The 24306-nt window shown below is 45.5% G+C and overlaps 1 protein-coding gene across 1 annotated transcript in view; it reads right to left on the reverse strand.

Moving 5' to 3' along the window:
* The window catches only part of sned1 (sushi, nidogen and EGF-like domains 1), a 173778-nt gene that overhangs the window by 85600 nt on the left and 63872 nt on the right, over positions 1–24306 (reverse strand). The window contains exons 3-6 of the mRNA XM_078202977.1: positions 7489–7629; positions 6774–6936; positions 2667–2792; positions 1888–2001 (exon numbers count right to left, since the gene is read on the reverse strand). Coding sequence (XP_078059103.1) covers positions 1888–2001; positions 2667–2792; positions 6774–6936; positions 7489–7629 — 544 coding nt within the window. The remainder of the gene's footprint in view (positions 1–1887; positions 2002–2666; positions 2793–6773; positions 6937–7488; positions 7630–24306) is intronic.

Raw genomic sequence — 24306 nt, forward strand, 5'->3', positions numbered from 1 at the left:
CATACCAACAAATAGGCCCAATCTGATCATTTCCTCCACTTTCTCTCCATTTCCAATTTTGCACACTGAACTGGAGGTCTGACAAACAAGCTTCACTCTTGTTACTACCACAATCAACTTGCATTTATATAGCACCTTTAACGGGTAAAACATGTCCCATGGCCCTTCCCAAAGACAGCCTTAATAAATAGACACTATGGCACCGGAGGTGGCATTTGGAGGAATGGACCAAAATCTTGGTCAAAAGATAGAATTTAAGACAGTTTTGAAAGGAGGTGAAGTGAATGTAAACTTAGAGATATCTCCAGACTGTACAGTCAAGATGGCTGAAGGTATAACTACCAGAGATGGATCATGCTGAGCAGAGCATATAAAAACTGCATTCATCGTGGACCCAAATGTATGGATTTCATTTTTGTGGGAGGGAGATACACAAGTATCCTGGACTGATTGTTGGCGGGTTCAAGGTGGAAGATGGAGGGTTGAGCGTTATAAGGGAACTGCCAGCCAATCCAAGGCAGTGAAGAAGGGTGATGAGTGAGGGGAATTGGTGCAGGATCTGGTCAGATAAGCTGTCATTTATAGAAAATGAAACTTGGGAGTATTGAAATGAACAAATCTGAAGATAGCAAAAGCATTGATGTAGTTTTCAATTGCAATTAGCATGGTATAATGCTCGAACAATGTTAAGGGTTGTGGGTTTTAACAAAAAGAAAAGAACATGATTTGCACAAGTGGATTCAAACTGACAAAAACAGATTTGTTCCAGGAGATGTTCTCTGCACAGAGTGCATGCTGAAAATCAAACAGCTGCCTGTGGCAACACCCTAATGACATCCCCATCAAATCATTTCACCTGTATATCATTGCCTATTTCCATCCATTATATATTTAAAAGGTTGCTTTAAGAGCTCTTAAAGCCACCTTTTAAATATATAATGGATGGAAATAGGCAATGCTATAGAGGTGGAAGTAAATGTTTTTTGTGATGGGAAAGAAATGGGACTGGAAGCTCAGGGTTGAATAGAATGATGAGTTTGTGGACAGGTTGGTTCAGCCTGAGGCAGTGACTTGGGAGCGGAAATGGGGACCTGGCCGCAATACTGAACTTGTGGAAGAAAGAAGATGGTTTTGTTCTTTCCAATATTTGGTTGCACAAAACAGCAGCTCATTGAATTCACGGAGGCAGTAGAGGGGCTCAACATGCTGACATCCTTCTCAGTTCTTCATTTCTACTGCATCAGTGTCCACTGCTGGATACAGCGCATTAATTGCATGGGGCACTTGGATGTGAACTGTGCCCATGTCTGGCATTCGACAGGCACTGGCTGGAGAGAAAGTTCAATCAGTGCCAATGAAGAGGGTTTAATTCTAGAATCATGGACCTCTTTAAAAAAAGACAACCTGACCCCTCTTTAGAGATTAAAACAGCAAAACCTGTTTCCTTTACAATGTATATCAACAAGCACAGCAGATTATTGTTGCAATGGATGCTGCAATCAGGGTTATACCCTCGGGCAACAAAAGCAGAAAATGCTAGAAAATCTCGGCAGGTCTGACAGCATCTGTGGGGAGAAAATTGAGCCATAGTTTCGAGTCTAGTTGACCCTTTGACTCCCCCCACAGATGCTGTCAGACCTGCTGAGGTTCTCCAGCATTGTCCGTTTTTGTTTCAGATTCCAGCATCCGCAGTATTTTGCTTTTATACCCCAGGGAATCAATTGGTATTTAATGGAATAATTTTCTCTTTGAGTGAAGCATCCGCATACAAATCTCATTGTAACCATAGGAATACACCCACACAGATTGACATTAACATTTAAACCGACACCAGGCAAAATGTGGCCAGTGTTTAGCAAAGAAGAGGAATGTAAAACCAATTTGAACCTGTTTCACAGAGCATCCCTGTAAACCCAGCAGAGCACTGGCACGTGAAGGCATTCTGTCCATCTCTGCAGGTCCCTCCATTGCGACAGGGATACGAGGAGCACTCATTGACATCTGGGAAACAAGATGAGAAGTCAGGAAAGCATTGACTGCAGTGCAGCCATTCAGCTGCATTGGACAGGTGAACATTGGCCTGGTGTGTCAACACAGCTGTCATGGCGACCACAATCCTGGGGTTGGGTGCAGTCAGATTCCCTCATACCATAACCCCCTATCACCCTCCACCTCTCCATCTCACTCCCCCACCTCCCCATCTAGAACATAGAACATTACAGCGCAGTACAGGCGCTTCGGCCCTCGATGTTGCGCCGACCAGTGAAACCAATCTAAAGCCCATCTAACCTACACTATTCCAATATCATCCATATGTTTATCCAATAACCATTTGAATGCTCCCCACCTCCATCCATCTCACCCCCACCTCCCCTCATCTCACTCCCCCACCTCCCTCCATCTTACCCCCTTACATCCCCCCTCACTTCACACCCCACCTCCCACTCTCACCTCAACCTCCCTGCTCCCCACACTCACCTGACTCCCCCCCACCTCCACATCTCGACTCACCCCCCACCTCCCCTGTCTCACTGCCCCCATCTCCCCCCATTTTCCTCCACGCACAATCCCTTTTTTCCTATCCTGTATAACACTCCTCCAGATGTCTCTTCCCAGGTCCCTCCTTAATGAAGGGATTCAATATTCACTCCAATAAAATGCATTACCTATCTGACACCTCCGGCCCTTGAATCCCGCCCGACATGAACACGTGTAAGATGGATTTCCTGTGATGCAATCATCAATGCACCTTCCATCGTTTAGACAGGGCCGCAGATTCAAGCACACTGAAGCTGTAGAAAGTCAAAAGTTTGAGGTGAAACAAAAGTAGCCATTGTTAAAAACTATTCAATCTGATAATTCCTCTGATATACTCAAGATGGCATCACTGGCTAGGCCAGCTTTATGGCACATCCAAATTGCTCTGGAGAAAGTTATGGTGAGCCACCACTTGAACCACTGCAATCCATGTGGTGTAGGTACACCCATAGTGCTGTTAGGGAGGGAGTTCCAGGACTTTGACCCAGTGAAGGAACGGCGATGTATTTCCAAGTCAGGATAGTGAGTGGCTTGGAGGGGAACTTGCAGGTAGTGGTGTTCCCAATTGTCTGCTGCACTTGCACTTCTAGATGGCAGTGGTCGTGGGTTTGGAAGGTGTTGCCCAAGGAACCTAAATGAGTTCCTGCAGTGCATTTTATAGATGGTACACACGGCTACCACTGTTTGTCAGTTCTGGAGGGAGTGAATGTTTGTGGAAGGGGTGCCAGTCAAGTGGGCTGCTTTGTCCTGGATGGTATTAAGTGTCTTGAGTGTTGTTGGAGCTGCGCCCATCAAGGCAAGTGGCGAGTATTCCATTACACTCCTGTTTTTGTCTTGTAGACGGTGGACAGATTTGGGGAACATAAAAACTAGGAGCAGGAGTCGGCCATCTGGCCCTTCAAACCTTCTCCGCCATTCAATAAGATCATGGCTGATCTTTTCATGGATTCAGTTCCACTTATCCTCCCACTCACCATAACCCTTAGTTCCTTCACTGTTCAAAAATCTATCTATCTTTGCTTAAAAACATTCAACGAGGTAGCCTCAACTGCTTCACTGGGCAGGGAATTCCACAGATTCACAGCACTTTGGGTGAAGAAGTTCCCCCTCAACAGAGTCCTAAATCTGTTCCCCCCTTATTTTGTGGCTATGCCCCCTAGTCAGGAGTCAGGAAGTGAGTTACTTGTGACAAAATTCCTAGCCCTTGACCTGTTCTGGTACCCACAGTATTTATATGGCTAGTTTAGTTCAGTTTTTGATTAATGATAACCCCTGGGACATGGATAGTGGGGCATTTGCGATGATTTGATTTGATTTGATTTATTATTGTTACATGTATTGCGATACAGTGAAAAATATTGTTTCTTGTGTGCTATACAGACGAAGCAAACTGTTCATAGAGAAGGAAACAAGAGAGTGCAGAATGTAGTGTTACAATCATAGCTAGGGTGTAGAGAAAGATCAACTTAATGCAAGGTAGGTCATTCAAAAATCTGAAGGCAGCAGGGAAGAAGCTGTTCCTGAGTCAGTTGGTACGTGACCTCAGACTTTGTATCTTTTTCCCGGTGGAAAAAGGTGGAAGAGAGTATGTCCGGGGCGCATGGGGTCCTTAATTAGGCTGGTTGCTTTGCTGAGGCAGCGGGAAGTGTAGACAGAGTCAATGGATGGGAGGCTGGTTTGCGTGTTGGATTGGGCTACATTCACAACCTTTTGTAGTTTCTTGCGGTCTTGGACAGAACAAGAGCCATACCAAGCTGTGATACAACTGGAAAGAATGCTTTCTATGATGCATCTGTAAAAGTTGGTGAGAGTTGTAGCTGACATGCCAAATTTCCTTAGTCATCTGAGAAAGTAGAGGCATTGGTGGGCTTTCTTAACTATAATGTCAGCATGGTGACGCATCGTGTCAGGGAGATTAGTTAGGGTAAATGCATGGGGTTACAGGGATAGGATGTGGGTGGGATTGTGGTCGGTGCAGACTTGATGGGCCGAATGGCCTCTTTCTGCGCTGTAGCACAGTGGTGAGCACTGCTGCTTTACAGCTCCAGCGACCTGGGTTCAAATCCCGGCTCGGGAGTTTGGAGTTTGCACATTCTCCCTGTGTCTGCGTGGGTTTCCTCTGGGTGCTCCGGTTTCCTCCCACAGTCCAAAGATGTGCGGGTTAGGTTGATTGGCCATGGTAAATTGCCCCTTAGTGTCCCGGAGTGCATAGGTTAGAGGGATTAGTGGGTAAATATTTAGGGATATGGGGATAGGGCCTGGGTGGGATTGTGGTTGGTGCAGACTCGATGGGCCGAATGGCCTCTTTCTGCGCTGTAGAATTCTATGATCCTACGATAAAGATGTGCAAGTTAGGTGGATTGGCCATGGAAATGTGCAGAGTTAGAGGGATAGGGCAGAGGGGAGGGCCTAGGTGGGATGCTCTTTCAGAAAGTCGGTTCGGACTCGACGGGCTGAATGGCCTCCTTCTGCACTGCCGGGATCCTCTAGTTCTATAAGGCTTATGAGTGTGCAACTGTCGATCCAGCCACATCAAGAGCATAACTCTTCATTCAAACACAGAAATAGTCCACAAGCAGCAAATCAAACTGTATCTTTCCATGCTCAATTCGATTCATTTGCGTTACAGGGATAGGGCAGAGGGGAGGGCCTATGTGGGATGCTCTTTCAGAAAGTCGGTTCAGACTCGATGGGCTGAATGGCCTCCTTCTGCACTGCCGGGATCCTCTAGTTCTATAAAGCTTATGAGTGTGCACCCCCCACAATTAACCCTGCCGATTAGTTTAGTTTCTGATCCCGATGGAGTATTATCCCGAAATTTCAAAAAGTAATAAATCCTGGTGACACTGAAAAACTTGGCCGCAGAAACTTTTGGAGCTTTAGGCAGGTTCAGCCAAGGCTTTTCCCAATGGTGGAATGGATAGAATTCCCCAAGAACTTGGACAGACATGACCCTTGAAATGGGGGGGAACAGAAGATCCCCCTTCCCCACCAGAATTTAAAGGGTTCTTTCTGAGTGGAAACTGCTTTTATCTGTTGTCTTAAATTCTTTGATGGCTGTCTGGTTGGAATTTACAAATGAAATAAACAATCTCCTTCACAAATCCATAATTTGTTTTTTTAGAGTGGAAAGGTTGGTTGCTGGGGTTGAAACAGTGGCAGGGAACTCTGCGGCACTTGGATTGCACCAGGGAATCCATAGTACTAGAAGATGAGACACAGCATTAGCATTTTACCACTGAAACAACAGCACTAGAATCATTTCTTCTAATAATAGCAGGGACTCACACCACATCACAGCTCAGACCCATTGACAATATAAGCCCAACCTGGCAGGTTTCAGCTTCCTGTTAGCGTTGTTTGTGCCAACGGGTGTACTGACAAAATGGAGCTCACATTGACATGAGCGTCACCTTCCAGTCCACACCTTTCAAAAGTCACAAACTCTTCCCCACTTGTGGGCAAGGAAACTGGGCACTTAGCAGTAACGCTGCTGCAGACAAACAGGACATCAGATAACCATTGGTGGTCCTGGAACTGCTGCTTACAGCAGCAAATTAAATTAAATTAACAACACAATCAGAGGGCTTTACATGAAAAAAATCTACTTCAGTGTCGCAGGAAGAAATGTTTATAACTGACACAATATAATCCAACTCAGGGTATTAAAGCAATAACACTCACTGGAATTATAAATCTGAGTGACAGCCACACTGGTCCTCAGTGATTTTGGTTGTTGTTTTGTGGGCTGGGCGGGGAGGTGGGGGGTGTTAGTATCTAATAGGTTACGTTATATATCTAGCTGTTTAGGTGTTGGGTATTGATTAGATAATTATACTCAGATTTGGGAAAGGCAGCAGCCAATTATTGCACAGCAGGGCTGAACAAACAAGAAGGGATAATGTCCAGATAATTTGTTCTCAGTGTGTCTGTTCAGGGATAAATATTGGTTCGAACCCCACGCGAACGCTCCTGCTCTTCCTCAAAATAGCGTTATGGCACCTTTGATGCCCACTTCAGAGTGAAGCCGCAGGTTAACTTTTCATCTGAAAGCCAACACTTCCAACAGTGCAACATTCCCCCAGCACCATACCAGTGCTTAAGTAACAGGGATGGGTCTAGAGCCTATAACCTCTGATTCAGAGACAGGAGTACTGCCACAGAGCCATGGTTGGAGATACCACCCTTTTGCTGTTTCCATGGGGTGGTGATGCTGGCCCTGACTGTGACCCTACCTGTATCATTGCAACCGCCAACTTCAACTTGCGCGTCATGAATTCGAAACACCCATCGCCCAGGAATGCCAACGTTGGTTGTCATCTCAACATCCACAATGTCATCAGTGCGTGATCCAGGAATATTGAAGTAACGTTTACCATCTCCAGCGTTGAAACCTGCCTGAGGGCAAGCAACAAAACAAAGGTATCAGAGGAAGGAACCAGGTGGGCACATGCAAAGGAGTGTTTAATTGGAGGTTGCCACTTGGGAAATAGAGGTATTCAGTGGAGGGTCAGCAATTTCCTTGACTGTTCAAGGCATTGCAATTGAGCTCAATCCTCACCCAGTCTGCACAGGCAGGCTCACATTTAGTGGATAGGACTGGTCCTTTATTAACCAGATTGAGCCCCTCTGAAGCTATTTGCTGTCTCGCGTTGCTATACTGGACGAGATCAGCTACCTCAACATGAAAAAGGGACTGAGTCTGGGATCTTTCTCTTCTCCCAGGTTCAGCAACACACCATTGGCACATTTACCCAATCCAACACTCCACAAGTACAAGTGTGATCTTCCTGTTGCAAATTATGGTGCTGTCCATTGCTAGACTCTGCTCTTCAAATGTACATGGTTTGGGGAAAACTTTCACTTGAGAGCAGGGTCCTCTAACAACACTAATTGCAAATCTTTACTAATTAGTTAAAAGTAGGGTGTGCTCAATTAGACTAACTCTACCTGTGCAGCAATGCCCCCTAGGCCAGCAAAATCCCCTCCACTGCTGGCGTGCATGCCGGTGGTCCAGGTGATATTTTCATAGTTGAAGATGGTGAAGGATAACTCTCCGTCAGTGACCAAAATAATCTGGAACGTGTTGACCTAGAAAGTAGGAAACACCTTGACATCATCAAAGCAGCTGAATGTAGCAAAGTGACAATATTGTACAGTGTCATACAGTAAATACTGATATCCCACAGCGTCTCACGCTGAACACTAATATCCCACAGGGTCACACATTGAACACTGATATCCCACAGGTTCACACACTGAATGCTGATCTCATACAGGGTTACACACTGAACACTAATATCTTACGGTGTCACACACTGAACATTGATATCCCACAGGGTCACATGGTGAACATTAATATCCCACAGGGTCACATGGTGAACAGGGATATCTCACAGGGTCACATGGTGAACATTAATATCCCACAGGGTCACATGGTGAACAGGGATATCTCACAGGGTCACATGGTGAACATTGATATCCCACAGGGTCACATGGTGAACATTGATATCCCACAGGGTCACATGGTGAACATTGATATCCCACAGGGTCACATGGTGAACAGGGATATCTCACAGGGTGATAAGACTGTGTGGGGGAAATAAAAAAATAAAGTTGAAGTTTTAATATGATTATGTAATGCGGTTTAATAATTAATTAGAAAATAATACAAAAGGTTTACGGTATTCTTTTACAAAAGTCAGCGTATCTCTTTTTGCAAGAATTAGCACCAAGAATATTCTAACAGCCATTGACCTTTATAAAACTTATCAACAGAATCTCCAGCTACGCTTAGCTGGCCCCTAGCAATAATAAAGTCCTGGAATCAGCATCAAGAACAGTTGTCTTAGTACGAGATAGAACTGAGGCAGCAGACACACCAAGATAAGCTAGGAGTCTCTGCAGAGGGTGTAGGTGTAAATGCGTGGCTAGTACAAGGTGTGTCTGGTTTTGTTAAAATCTATGTAATGACAGATCAAAATTTAAACACTGTCTGTGAACGGGCGAAGCATGCTATAAAGATATGTAGTTTTTCTCTAAATACCAGAGTTCGAATCAGCTACTTGCTAAACCAACTCTCCCTGCATATGCTTGAATAAGCAATCGTAACCTGCTGAGTTTCCGTTGACTAGCTCGTAAGAAGTCACCAATAACAATTAGCAGGATACACACATCGAGTCCTCAGGATGGCTCTGCAAAGAAGTGAGTATATTTTATTTACCACCCATTGCAGCGAGCCCACCCGGGAATAGTCCAGTCAAGTCCCAAAAGTACCAACATAAACAAATACACAAAATTATAACTGATAACAAGTAAGAAGGCTTTTTAAAGGAGAACTCAGATAGGTGATGCTGGTAAAGCGGGCGGAACCATTCTGGTAGGCTATCTAGCCAAAGACCGGATCCCTTATTGCCAAAAAGGTAGAACTAAGTTTGCAAACAGTGAGCGCAGAATTGGTCATGCAAGAGACACGGTTAGGAAATGCCAATGGTGGAGAAAAAGCCATAGCTCTTGACTGGTGGTGGTGGTGGTATTCTTTGTCTTCTACACAATGTTTGTAGCAGAACAACAGTCAAAAATCATTAAGAATACACAGAAGGATGGGTGGAACCCAGAAGGGATCCCTGGAGAACATAAAAGCTGGTGGATGGGTCAGAAGAAGGACAGAGAAGGAAAAGGGACAATGTTTGTCACCAGTTTGGTAAGACAAGTGAAGGACAAAATCCAGAAAAGCAGTTGCCCAGTGGCTGTGGTTTGCAGTGACACCATTGAGCATATTGGGGTGGGGCTATCCCTGTATGATAAACACAATCACTGACTGCTCCTTTGGGCAAGGACACAAAGCCAATGGCCCTATGGCCACAACCAGTGGGACTAATAAACCTAGGAAACAGGGTAACACTAAACTTGAAGGAACTTGAATTGTTGAGGTTTGGGGAAGTAAGGGGACAATGTCACATTACCATCTCTGAAAGCATCGGAAACTGATTGATAAAATAGGTTGGTCAAACTGTAAATGAAATACAGGCAGGTGAAAAACAATTCTCTTTCTGTGAAAAAGCATTTTGCAAAACTTAATCAATGACCATTCAGAGCGGCTTGCGAGTTGATAAAGAAAAGTATAGCTCCTTATGTGATTAAAAAGGGAGAAGCTGTCCTCAGTTTAACTCCAAGACTGGAAATAGAATCCAGTTCTGAGTCGCCCTTTGAAGTCTCTCTGGGTCTCAGAAACATTTAGTCATGCATTCTCCCTTCCCTTGTGTGAGCAAGTTAGGAACAATTAAAGTTAAAACGTAGCAAATAAGTTTACTGTTTCATTTTGAGATCTGCTAATAAGAGTTTTTGTTTATTGACATACTTCCAGAGGAATAAAAATGTAGAATTTGATTGGATAGGAAACTAAACTTCATTTAATTTGTAGTGCTGAGAAATTCTGCTCAAAAGAAATTCAAACTATGCTAGAATCCAAAAAGATTGAGTTTGAAATTAAGCTGTGAACATGTAGGAATGTTCGACCAGTCTGTTCCCAAAACAAAGATAAAGCTTACCGTTTGGCAGCGATCCAATCTGAACTTTTCAATTAGTTAAAAAAAAAGTTAAGATTCAGTTTACACATTTCACAAGGTACTACTTTCAAACTTGGTTAAGTGACCAACATCGGAAATTGCAAGTTGGTTTAAAGGAGAAAAAAATTATAGACAAAAAAAGAGACAAAAGTTGGGCCGAAGTGCCTGTTTCCATGCTGTAAACCTCTATGACTCTATTACAATGGGTATAGAGGGATATGGGCCAAATGTGGGCAATTGGGATTGGCTTAGGGTTTTAAAAAAAAAGGGCGGCATGGACAAGTTGGGCCAAAGGGCCTGTTTCCATGCTGTAAACCCCTATGACTCTCTATGACTCAGATGAAATGTGCTCCCCTCCACAGGTGGGGCTTATGTGATGGGTGGCAGAATCAGAATCTCAGGTGAAACCTTATATCTCACAGTCTGCTTCAGTCAACAGGAAAGCAACCAGCAGCTGGCTAAACTATTTTGTTTCAGACAATTTTTCCAGATTGCCATTGCTCTGAGCAGCCTCACACAGAAGCTGGTAACTCCCAATGTAAATTTTGGACAGTGGAGTTAAAGGGAAAATTTAGATAACAGCAGTGTAAGTAAAGATAGTTACTGGAGGCAAGCTCCCTTTTCAGCAAGAAGACACACAAGCTGCTTGCGTGTCTGAACAAAATAGAAAACAATCTGTTTCTCCAAATTCCACCTAGTCACAAGTAAGGTCAAGATAATTAGGAGACAGTAAGAAATTAAGTTCGTAGCCCACGGTATAGTTCAGACGCTGTGTGAAAACTCAACAAAAAGGAAAACCAATAACTTGCGTATTTTGCTAAAGTATAAATAGTTTCCTGTCTGAGTGTGATTCATAAGTTCTTAAGTTCATAAGATATGGGAGCAGAATTAGGCCATTCGGCCCATTGAGTGTGTTCCGCCCATTTGATCATGGCTGATATGCTCCTCATCCCCATTTTCCTGCCTTCTCCCCATAACCCTTCAACCCATCACCAATTAAAAATCTGTCTAACTCTTCCTTAAATTTACTCACTGTTCCAGCACCACTACACTTTGGGATAGCCAATTCCACAGATTCACAACCCTTTGGGAGAAGTAGTTTCTCCTCAACTCTGTTTTAAATTTGCTACCCCTTATCCTAAGGCTATGACCTCTCGTCCTAGAATGCCCCACAAGAGGCAGCATCTGCTTAACGTCTACTTTATCCATACCTTTTATCATTTTATATACCTCTATTTGATCTCCCCTCATTCTTGTAAATTCCAGAGAGTATAGGTCTAAACTGTTCAATCTCTCTTCATACGACAAACCCCTCATCTCTGGAATCAATCTAGTGAACCTCCTGTGAACAGTTTGTCTATAACACTGATATCCCACAGGGCCACACACTGAACACTGATATCCCACAGGGCCATGCACTGAACACTGATATCCCACAGAGCCACGCACTGAAATGGGACCTCGTACTGGGGAATGAGCCCGGTCAGGTCTTCAAAGTTTCGGTAGGGAAACATGTGGCAAATAGTGACCACAATTCTGTTAGCTTTAGGATTGTGATGGAAAAGGATGAGTGGTGTCCCAAGGGTAAGGTGTTGGATTGGGGGAAGGCTAACTTTAGTGGGATTAGGCAGAAATTGGCAGCTCTTGATTGGGAGAGGCTGTTTGAGGGTAAATCCACATCTGGCATGTGGGAGTCTTTTAAGGAACAGTTGTTAGGGCTACAGGACAGGCATGTGCCTGTTAAAAAGAAGGATAGGATTCGAGAACCGTGGATAACCAGGGAAATTGAGGGACTGGTCAAAAAGAAAAGAGAGGCGCATGGTAGGTCCAGACAGCTAAAAACGGAGGGAGCTCTGGAGGAGTACAAAGAAAGTAGGAAAGAACTCAAACGGGGAATTAGAAGAGCAAAAAGGGGTCACGAAATGTTCTTGGCAGACAGGATTAAGGAGAATCCCAAGGCATTTTATTCATACGTTAGGAACAAAAGGGTTGTCAGGGAAAAAATCGGACCTCTCAGGGACAAAAGTGGGGAATTATGCTTGGAGCCCAAAGAAGTAGGGGAGATCCTAAATGAATACTTTGCGTCGGTATTCACAAAGGAGAGGGATGTGTTGACTGGGAGTGTCTCGGAGGGGAGTGTTGAACCGTTGGAGAAAATCTCCATTACAAAAGAGGAAGTGTTAGGTTTGTTAGAGAATTTAAAGACTGACAAATCCCCAGGGCCTGATGGAATCTATCCAAGGCTGCTCAGGGAGACGAGAGATGAAATCGCTGGGCCTCTGACGCAAATCTTTGTCTCGTCACTGGACGCAGGTGAGGTCCCAGAGGATTGGAGGATAGCTAATGTGGTCCCGTTATTTAAGAAGGGTAGGAAGGATAGCCCGGGTAATTATAGGCCGGTGAGCTTGACGTCCGTGGTGGGGAAGTTGTTGGAGAAGATTCTTAGAGATAGGATGTATGCGCATTTAGAAAGGAATAAACTCATTAACGATAGTCAGCATGGTTTTGTGAGAGGGAGGTCATGCCTCACTAACCTGGTGGAGTTTTTTGAAGAAGTGACCAAAATGGTTGACGAGGGAAGGGCCGTGGATGTCGTCTATATGGACTTTAGTAAAGCGTTTGACAAAGTCCCTCATGGTAGGCTGGTGAAAAAGGTTGGATCTCATGGGATAAAGGGGGAGGTGGCTAGATGGGTGGAGAACTGGCTTGGTCACAGAAGACAGAGGGTGGTAGTGGAAGGGTCTTTTTCCGGCTGGAGGCCTGTGACTAGTGGTGTTCCGCAGGGCTCTGTATTGGGACCTCTGCTGTTTGTGATTTATATAAATGATCTGGAAGAAGGTGTAACTGGGGTGATCAGTAAGTTTGCGGACGACACAAAATTGGCAGGACTTGCAGATAGTGAGGAGCATTGTCAGAAGCTACAGAAGGATATAGATAGGCTGGAAATTTGGGCAAAGAAATGGCAGATGGAGTTCAATCCTGATAAATGCAAAGTGATGCATTTTGGTAGAAATAATGTAGGGAGGAGCTATATGATAAATGGCAGAACCATAAAGGGTGTAGATACGCAGAGGGACCTGGGTGTGCAAGTCCACAGATCCTTGAAAGTGATGTCACAGGTGGAGAAGGTGGTGAAGAAGGCATATGGCATGCTTGCCTTTATAGGACGGGGCATAGAGTATAAAAGTTGGGGTCTGATGTTGCAGATGTATAGAACGTTGGTTCGGCCGCATCTGGAATACTGCGTTCAGTTCTGGTCGCCACACTACCAGAAGGACGTGGAGACTTTGGAGAGAGTGCAGAGGAGGTTTACCAGGATGTTACCTGGTATGGAGGGGCTTAGTTATGAGGAGAGATTGGGTAAACTGGGGTTGTTCTCCCTGGAAAGACTGAGGATGAGGGGAGACTTAATAGAGGTGTATAAAATTATGAAAGGCATAGATAGGGTGAACGGTGGGAAGCTTTTCCCCAGGTCGGTGGTGACGTTCACGAGGGGTCATAGGTTCAAGGTGAAGGGGGGGGGGGGGAGGTTTAACACAGATATCAGACGGACATATTTTACACAGAGGGTGGTGGGGGCCTGGAATGCGCTGCCAGGCAAGGTGGTGGAGGCGGACACACTGGGAACGTTTAAGACTTATCTAGACAGCCATATGAACGGAGTGGGAATGGAGGGATACAAAAGAATGGTCTAGTTTGGACCAGGGAGCGGCGCGGGCTTGGAGGGCCGAAGGGCCTGTTCCTGTGCTGTATTGTTCTTTGTTCTTTGAATACGGATATCCCACAGGGCCAGACACTGAACACAGATATGCCACAGGGTCACACATTCAACACTGATATCCCACAGTGTCACATGAACACTGATATCTCACAGGGTCACATACTGAACACTGATATCCCACAGCATCACACATAACACTGATATCGCCCATGATCAAACACTAACACTGATATTCCACAACGTCGCCCACATTAAACACTGATATCCGACAGAAACACACACAGTGAATATGGATATCAGTGTCACACAGTGAAAAATGTTATCCCACAGGGTCCCACACTGAATACTGATATCGCACAGGTTCAAATATTAACATGAAGATCCCACAGGGTCACACATAACACTGAACCCGTGGGATATCAGTGTTGAATGTGTATAAACCTGTGGGATATCAGTGTTCACTGTGCATGCCCCTGTGGGATATCAGTGTGGAACCCTGTGGGTTAACATTATTCACTGTGTGGCATGTGCGCTATCCATATTCACTGGTAAAACATTGACACTGATATCCCACAGGATCCTGGATAGTGAACACTGATATTCCAGAGGGTCACACACTCAACTCTAATATTCCAAAGGCTCAAACACTCAACACTGATATCCCATTGGGTAACGAAATGGACATTGATATTTCACAGGCTCAACAATGAACACTGATATTGCACAGGCACAGTGAACATTCATGTTGGACAGGAACATACACATAGAACACTGATATCCCACAGGGTCACAAACAGAATACTGATATCTCACAGGGTCACACATTGAACACTGATATCCCACAGGGTCACAGACAACACTGATATCCCACAGGGTTACGCTCAATAGTGATATTCCACAGGGTCACACGCTCAACACTGATATCCAACAGGGCCACATACTGAACACTGATATCGCCCATGGTTTAACACTAACACTGATATTCCACAACATCGCCCATATTAAACACTGATGTCCAACAGAAACAAACACAGTGATTATGGATAGCACACATGTCACACAGAGAATAATGTTAACCCAGAGGGTCCCACACTGAACATTGATATCCAACAGGGTCACATACTGAACACTGATATCCCACAGAGCCCCATGCTCAACATTGATATCCCTGTGTCACACGCACAACAATGATATAACGCATGGTCACACATTGAAAACTGATCTCCCCACTGGGTTACACAGAACAGTGACATCCCACAAAGTCCCACACTGAACACTGAAATCCCACAGGGTCACATTCAACACTGATATCCCAGAGTATCACATTCACACAGTGATATCCCACAGGGTGACACACTGAACATTGATATCCCACAGGGTCCCACACTGAATACTGATACCCCACACACACTCGACTACTGATATCCCACTGCGTTACACTCAGCACTGATGCCCCACAGGGTCACACACTCAACACTGGTATCCCACAGGATCACGTTCAATGCTGATATCCCACAAGGTCACGCACTCAACACTGATATCCCACAGGGTCACATTCAACACTGATATCCCACAGGGTCACATTCGACACATATCTCACAGGGTCACACACCCCACACTGATATCCCACAGAACCCCACAATGAACAACGGTATCCCACAGGGTCACATTCAACACTGATATCCCAGAGTATCACATTCACACAGTGATATCCCACAAGGTGACACACTGAACACTGATATCCCACAGGATCACACACTCAACATTGATATCCCACAGGGTACCGCGCTGAATACTGATATCCCACACACACTTGACTACTGATATCCCACTGCGTTACACTCAGCACTGATGTCCCACAGGGTCAAGCACTCAATACTGACATCCCACAGGGCCACATTTAATACTGATGTCCCATAGGGTCACACTCAACACCGATATACCCCAGGGTCACATTCAACACTGATATCCCACAAGATCCCACACTGAATACTGACATACCAACCACAGGGTCACACTCATCACTGATATCCCACAGGGTCACGTTCAACGCTGATATCCCACAGGGTCACGTTCAACGCTGATATCCCACAGGGTCCCACACTTAACACTGATATCCCACATGGTCACACACTCCATACTGATATCCCCCAGGGCCATGCACTCAACACTGATATCCCACAGGATCCCACACTTAACACTGGTATCCCACAGGGTCACATTCAACACTGCTATCCCACAGAGTCACATTCAATACTGATATTCCACAGGGTCGCATTCCACACTCATATTTCACAGGGTCACACACTGAACACTGATATCCAACAGGTTCACCCACTCAACACTGATATCCCACAGGGTCACACTAAACACGGATATCCCACAGGGTCATATTCAATACTGGTATCCCACAGGACCACGTTCAATGCTGATATCCCACAAGGTCACGCACTCAACACTGATATCGCACAGGGTAATGCGCAACACTGATATCCCACAGGGTCGCACACTCAACACTGATATTCCATAGGTTCACATTTACACTGATAACCCACAGGGTCACATTCGACACATATCTCACAGGGTCACATTCGACACTGATATCCCACAGGGTCACATTCGACACATATCTCACAGGGTCACATTCGACACATATCTCACAGGATCACACACCCCACACTGATATCCCACAGAGCCCCACAACGAACAACGATATCCCACAGGGTCATGTTCAACACTGATACCCCACAGGGTCACGTTCAACAATGATATCCCACAGTGTCCTATACTCAACACTGATATCCCACAGGGTCACATTCAACACTGATATCTCACAGGGTCACACACTTCCACACAGATATCTAACAGGGTCACACACACCACACTGATATCCCACAGGGCCACGTTCAAAGCTACTATCCCACGAGGTCACGCACTGAACACTGATATCACAGAGGGTCATGCTCAAAACTGATATCCCACAAGGTCTCCCTCAACACTGATATCCCACAGGATCAGACACTCAACACTGATATCCCACAGGATCACACACTCAACACTGATATCCCACAGGATCACATACTGAACACTGATATCGCCTGTGGTTTAACACTGACACTTATATTCCACAAACATCGCCCACATTAAACCCTGATGCCCAACAGAAACAAACAGTGAATATGGATAGCACACATGTCACAGTGAATAATGTTAACCCAGAGGGTCCCACACTGAACACTGATATCAAACAGGGTCAAATACTGAACACTGATATCCCACAGGGCCCCACGCTCAACACTGATAGCCCACAGTGACACACACTCAACACTGATATCACACAGTGTCACACGCACAACAATGATATCACACATGGTCACGCTTAACACTGATATAGTCATGGTCAAATACTAACACTGATATTACACAACGTCACCCATATTAAACATTGAAGTCCGATGGGGCATACACAGTGAATATGGATAGCACGCATGTCACACAGTGGAAAAAATGAACCCACAGCATCCCACAGGGAACGCTGATATCGCACAGGGTCACACATTGAAAACTGATATCCCCACAAGGTTACACACCGAACATTGATATCCCACAGGGTCCCACACTGAACATTGAAATCCCACAGGGTCCCACACTCAACTCTGATGCACCACAGGGTCCCACACTCAACACTGATATCCCACAAGGTCACATTCAACACTGATATCCCACAGGATCACACTCAACACTGATAGCCCACAGGGTCCACATGAATACTGACATCCCACAAGGTTACAAAAACAACACTGATATCCCACAGGGTCATGCACTAAAATAGTATTGTAAAGGCTGGAACACTGAACATTGATATCCAAAGGGACACCCACAGTGAATATTGATTTCACACAGGGACAACCAGAGTGAACACTGATAGGACACAGGGACACATACAGTGAATACAGATATCGCAAAGTATCACACTCAAAAACTGATATCCCACAGGGTCACGCTCAACAGTGATGTCCCACAGGGTCACGCACTCAACACTGATATCCCACAGGGTCACACACTCCACACTGATATCCCACAGGGTCACACAATCAACACTGATATCTCACAGGGTCACGTTCAACACTGATATCTCACAGGGTAACGTTCAACACTGATATCCCACAGGATCATATTCAACACTGACATCCCACAGGGTCACACACTTAACACTGATATTCCACAGGGACCCACACAAAATACTGATATCCCACACACACTTGACAACTGATATCCCACAATGTCACACACAGCACTGATATCCCACAGGATCACATTCAGTACTTATATCCCACAGGGTCACATTCAACACTGATAGTCCACAGGATCACGCTCAACACTGATATCCCATAGGGTCACACTCAACACTGATATCGCACAGCGTCCCACACCGAATACTGATATCTCATACACACTCGACAACTGATATCCCACAGCATCACACTCAGCACTGATACCCACAGGGTCACACTCAACACTGATATCGCACAGGTTTACATTCAACCCTGATATCACACAGGGTCACACACTTCACACTGATATTTGACAGGGTCACACACTCCACACTGATATCCCACAGGGCCCCACAATCAACAATGATATCACACAGGTCGCATTCAACACTTATATCCCACAGGGTCACATACTGAACACTGATATCCCCCATGGTTTAACGCTAACACTGATATTCCACAACATCGCCCATACTAAACCCTGGTGTCCAACAGAAATAAACATAATGGATATGGATAGGACACATGTCACACTGTGAATAATGTTAACCCCGAGAGTCCCACACTGAACACTGATATCCAACAGGGTCACATACTGAACACTGATATCCCACAGAGCCCCATGCTCAACATTGATATCCCAGTGTCACACGCACAACAATGATATAACTCATGGTCACACATTGAAAACTGATCTCCCCGCTGGGTTACACAGAACACTGATACCCCTCAAAGTCCCACACTGAACACTGAAATCCCACTGGGTCCCACGCTGAACACTGATACCCCACAGGGTCCCACACTCAACACTGATATCCCACATGGTCACATTCAACACAGATATTCACAGGGTCCCCACATCAACACTGATATCCCACAAGGTCACATTCAATACTGATATCCCACAGGATCACACTCAACACTGATATCCCACAAGGTCACATTCAATACTGATATCTCACAGGGTCACACTCAACACTGATATCTCACAGGGTCACACACTCCAACTGATACCCCACAGGTCCCACACTCAACACTGATATCCCACATGGTCACATTCAATACAGATATCCAGAGGGTCCCACATCAACACTGATATCCCACAGGCCCACACACTCAACACTGATATCCCACAGGGTCCCACACCGAATATTGATTTCCCACACACACTCGACAACTGATATCCCACAGTGTTACATTCAGCACGGATATTCCACAGGTTCACACACTCAACACTGATATCTACTACTGCCTCTGGCTGCTTGTTCCAGACACTCACCACCCTGAGAGAGAAAAAACTGCCCCTCTGGACACTTCTGTATCTCTCCCCCCTCACCTTAAACCTATGCCCTCTAGTTTTAGACTCCCGGACCTTTGGGAAAAGATATTGACCTTCTTTTAGATAGAGTAAAGCACTCTCTACACTGTCATCAAACATTCCAACAACAGGTACAGCACGGGGTCACAGAGTAAAGCTCCCTCTGCACTGTCCCCCTTCAAACACTCCCAGGACAGGTACAGCACGGGTTTAGATACAGAGTAAAGCTCCCGCTACACTGTCCCCCATAAAGCACTCGCAGGACAGGTACAACATGGGGTAAGATACAGAGTAAAGCTCCCTCTACACTGTCCCCCTTCAAACACTCCCTGAACAGGAACAGTAACTAACAGGAACTAACACTGATATTCCACAATATCGCCCATATTAAACACTGATGTCCAACAGAAAGAAACACAGTGAATATGGATAGCACACATGTCACACAGTGAATAATGTTAACCTGGAGGGTCCCACACTGAACACTGATATCCCATAGGGCCCAACGCTCAACACTGATAGCCCACAGTGTCACACGCACAACAATGATATCACAAATGGTCACGCTTAATACTGATATCTCCCATGGTCAAACACTTACACTGATATTCCACAACCTCGCCCATATTAAACACTAATGTCTGACAGGGACACACACAGCGAATATGGATAGCAAACGTGTCACACAGTGGAAAAAGTGAACCCACAGCATCACACACTGAACAGTGATATCCCACAGGGTCCCACACTGAACACTGATACCCCACAGGATCCCACACTCAACTCTGATATGCCACAGGGTCCCACACTCAACACTGACAGCCCACAGGGTCCCACACTCAATGCTGAGACCGCACAGGGTCCCACACTCAACACTGAGACCGCACAGGATCCCACAATCAACACTGATATCCTACAAGGTCACACTCAACACTGATGTCTCACAGAGTCCCACATGAACACTGATATCCCATAGGGCCCAACGCTCAACACTGATAGCCCATAGGGCCCAACGCTCAACACTGATAGCCCACAGTGTCACACGCACAACAATGATATCACAAATGGTCACGCTTAATACTGATATCTCCCATGGTCAAACACTTACACTGATATTCCACAACCTCGCCCATATTAAACACTAATGTCTGACAGGGACACACACAGCGAATATGGATAGCAAACGTGTCACACAGTGGAAAAAGTGAACCCACAGCATCACACACTGAACAGTGATATCCCACAGGGTCCCACACTGAACACTGATACCCCACAGGATCCCACACTCAACTCTGATATGCCACAGGGTCCCACACTCAACACTGACAGCCCACAGGGTCCCACACTCAATGCTGAGACCGCACAGGGTCCCACACTCAACACTGAGACCGCACAGGATCCCACAATCAACACTGATATCCTACAAGGTCACACTCAACACTGATGTCTCACAGAGTCCCACATGAACACTGATATCCCACAAGGTTATACAATCAACACTGATATCCCACAGGGTCACACACACAGAACACTGATATCCCAGAGGGTCACACACGCAGAACACTGATATCCCAGAGGGTCACATTCAACACTGATATCCCAGAGTACCACATTCACACAGTGATATCCCACAGGATGACACGCTGAACATTGATATCCCGCAGGATCAGACTCAACACTGATATCCCACAGGGTCCCACACCGAATACTGATATTCCACACACACTCGACAACTGATATCCCACAGCGTCATGCTCAACACTGATATCCCACAGGGTCACACACTGCACGCTGATATTTAACAGGGTCACACACTCCACACTGATATCCCACAGGGCCCCACAATCAACACTGATATCTCACAGGGTCACGTTCAATGCTGATATCCCACAAGGTCATGCACTGAGCACTGATATCGCACAGGGTCACGTTCAACACTGATATCCCACAGGGTCACACACACAACATTGATATCCCACAGGGTCACAGACTGAACACTGATATCACTCATGGTTTAACACTAACACTGATATTCCACAACATCGCCCATATTAAACACTGATGTCCAACAAAAACAAACACAGTGAATATGGATAGGACACATGTCACACAGTGAATGATGTTAACCCAGAGGGCCCCACACTGAACACTGATATCCAACAGGGTCACATACTGAACACTGATATCCCACAGAGCCCCACGCTCAACACAGATATCCCACAGTGTCACACGCACAACAATGATATCATAAATGGTCACACTTAACACTGATATCGCCCATGGTCAAACACTTACACTGATATTCCACAAGGTCGCCCATATTAAACACTAATGTCTGACAGGGACACACACAGTGAATATGGATAGCAGATGTGTCACACAGTGGAAAAAGTGAACCCATAGCATCCCACAGGGAACACTGATATCCCACAGGGTCACACATTGATAACTGATATCCTCACAGGGTTACACACTGAACACTGACAGCCCACAGGGTCCCACACTGAACACTGATACCCCACAGGGTCCCACACTCAACACTGATAGCCCACAGGATCCCACACTCAACCCTGAGACCACACAGGTCCCACATGAACACTAATATGCCACAAGGTTACACAATCAACACTGATATCCCACAGAGTCCCACATGAACACTGATATCCCACAGAATCTCACACTCAACAGCGATGTCCCACAAGGTCCCGCACTCAACACTTATATCTCTCAGGATCACATTCAACACTGATATCCCAGAGGGTCACATTCAATATTAATATCCCAGAGTATCACATTCTGATATCCCACAGGGTGACACACTGAACACTGATATCCCACAGGATCAGACTCAACACTGATAGCCCATAGGGTCCTACACTTAATACCGATATCCCACACCCGCTAGACAACTGATAGCCCATAGCGTCACACTCAGCACTGATATCCCACAGGGTCACGCATTCAACACTGATATCCCACAGGGTCAGGCACTGGACACGGATATCCCACAGGGTCATGCTCAGCACTGATATCCCACAGGGTCACACACTCCACACTGATATCCCACAGGGCCCCACAATCAACAATGATATCCCACAGGGTCCCACATTGAACACTGATATCCCAACAGAGTCATACACACAACACTGATATGCCACTGGGTCACACTAAACATTGATATCCCACATGGTCACGTTCAATGCTGATATCCCACAGAGTCATACACTCAACACTGATATCGCACAGGATAACGCAAAACACTGACATCCCACAGGGTCACACACTCAAAATTGATATCCCATAGGTTCACATTTATACTTATAACCCACAGGATCACACTAAACACTAATATCCCGCAGGGTCTCACTCAACACTGATATCCCACATGGTCATGTTCAATGCTGATATCCCACAAGGGAACACACTGGACACTGATATCACACAGGGTCACGCTCAACACAGATATCCCACAGGGTCACATACTGAACACTGATATCGCCCATAGTTTAACAATAACACTGATATTCCACAACATCGCCCATATTAAACACTGGTGTCCAACAGAAACAAACACAATGAATATGGATAGCACACATGCCACACAGAGAATAATGTTAACCCAGAGGGTCCCACACTGAACACTGATATCCAACAGGGTCACATACTGAACACTGATATCCCACAGAGCCCCACGCTCAACATTGATATCCCAATGTCACACACTCAACATTGATACCCCAGTATCACACGCACAACAATGATATAACACATGGTCACACATTGAAAACTGATATCCCCACTAGGTTACACACTGAACAGTGATATCCCACAAGGTCCCACACTGAACACAGAAATCCCACTGGGTTATACACTCAACACTGATATCCCACAGGATCACACTCAACACTGATATCCCACAAGGTCACATTCAACACTGATATCCCACAGGGTCCCTCATGAACACTGATATCGCACAAGGTTACAAAATCAACACTGATATCCCACAGGGTCACACACCAGCACTGATATCACACAAGAACACAATAAATACTGATATCCCACAGGGTCATGCACTAAAATAGTATTGTAAAGGCTTGAACAGTGAACATTGATATCCAAAGGGACACCCACAGTGAATATTGATTTCACACAGGGACAACCAGAGTGAACACTGATAGGACACAGGGACACACATAGTGAATACAGATATCGCAAAGTATCACACTCAAAAACTGATATCCCACAGCGTCACACTCAACACTGATATCCCACAGGGTCACGCACTCAATACTGATATCCTACAGGGTCACACTCAACACTGATATTCCACATGGTCACATTCAACGCTGATATCCCACAGGGTCACACACTCCACACTGATATCCCACAGGGCCCACACTCAATACTAATACACCACAGTGTCCGATATTCAACACTGATATCCCACAGGGTCCCACACCGAATACTGATATCCCACGCACACTCGGCAAATTGTTATCCCACGGCGTCATACTTAGCACTGATATCCCACAGGGTCACGCACTCCACAATGATATCCCACAGGGCTCCACAATCAACAAAGATATCCCACAGGATCACGTTCAACACTGATATCCCACAAGGTCACGTTCAACACTGATATCTCACAGGGTCACATTCAACGCTGATATCCCACAGGGTCACACACTCAACACTGATAGCCCACAGTGTCACACGCACAACAATGATATCACAAATGGTCACGCTTAATACTGATATCTCATAGAATCATAGAATCCCTACGGTACAGAAAGAGGCCATTCGGCCCATCGAGTCTGCACCGACCACAATCCCACCCAGGCCCTACCCCCATATCCCTACATATTTTACCCGTTAATCCCTCTAATC

Source organism: Mustelus asterias, chromosome 3 (genome assembly GCF_964213995.1).
Source record: "Mustelus asterias chromosome 3, sMusAst1.hap1.1, whole genome shotgun sequence".
Classification (NCBI taxonomy): domain Eukaryota; kingdom Metazoa; phylum Chordata; class Chondrichthyes; order Carcharhiniformes; family Triakidae; genus Mustelus; species Mustelus asterias.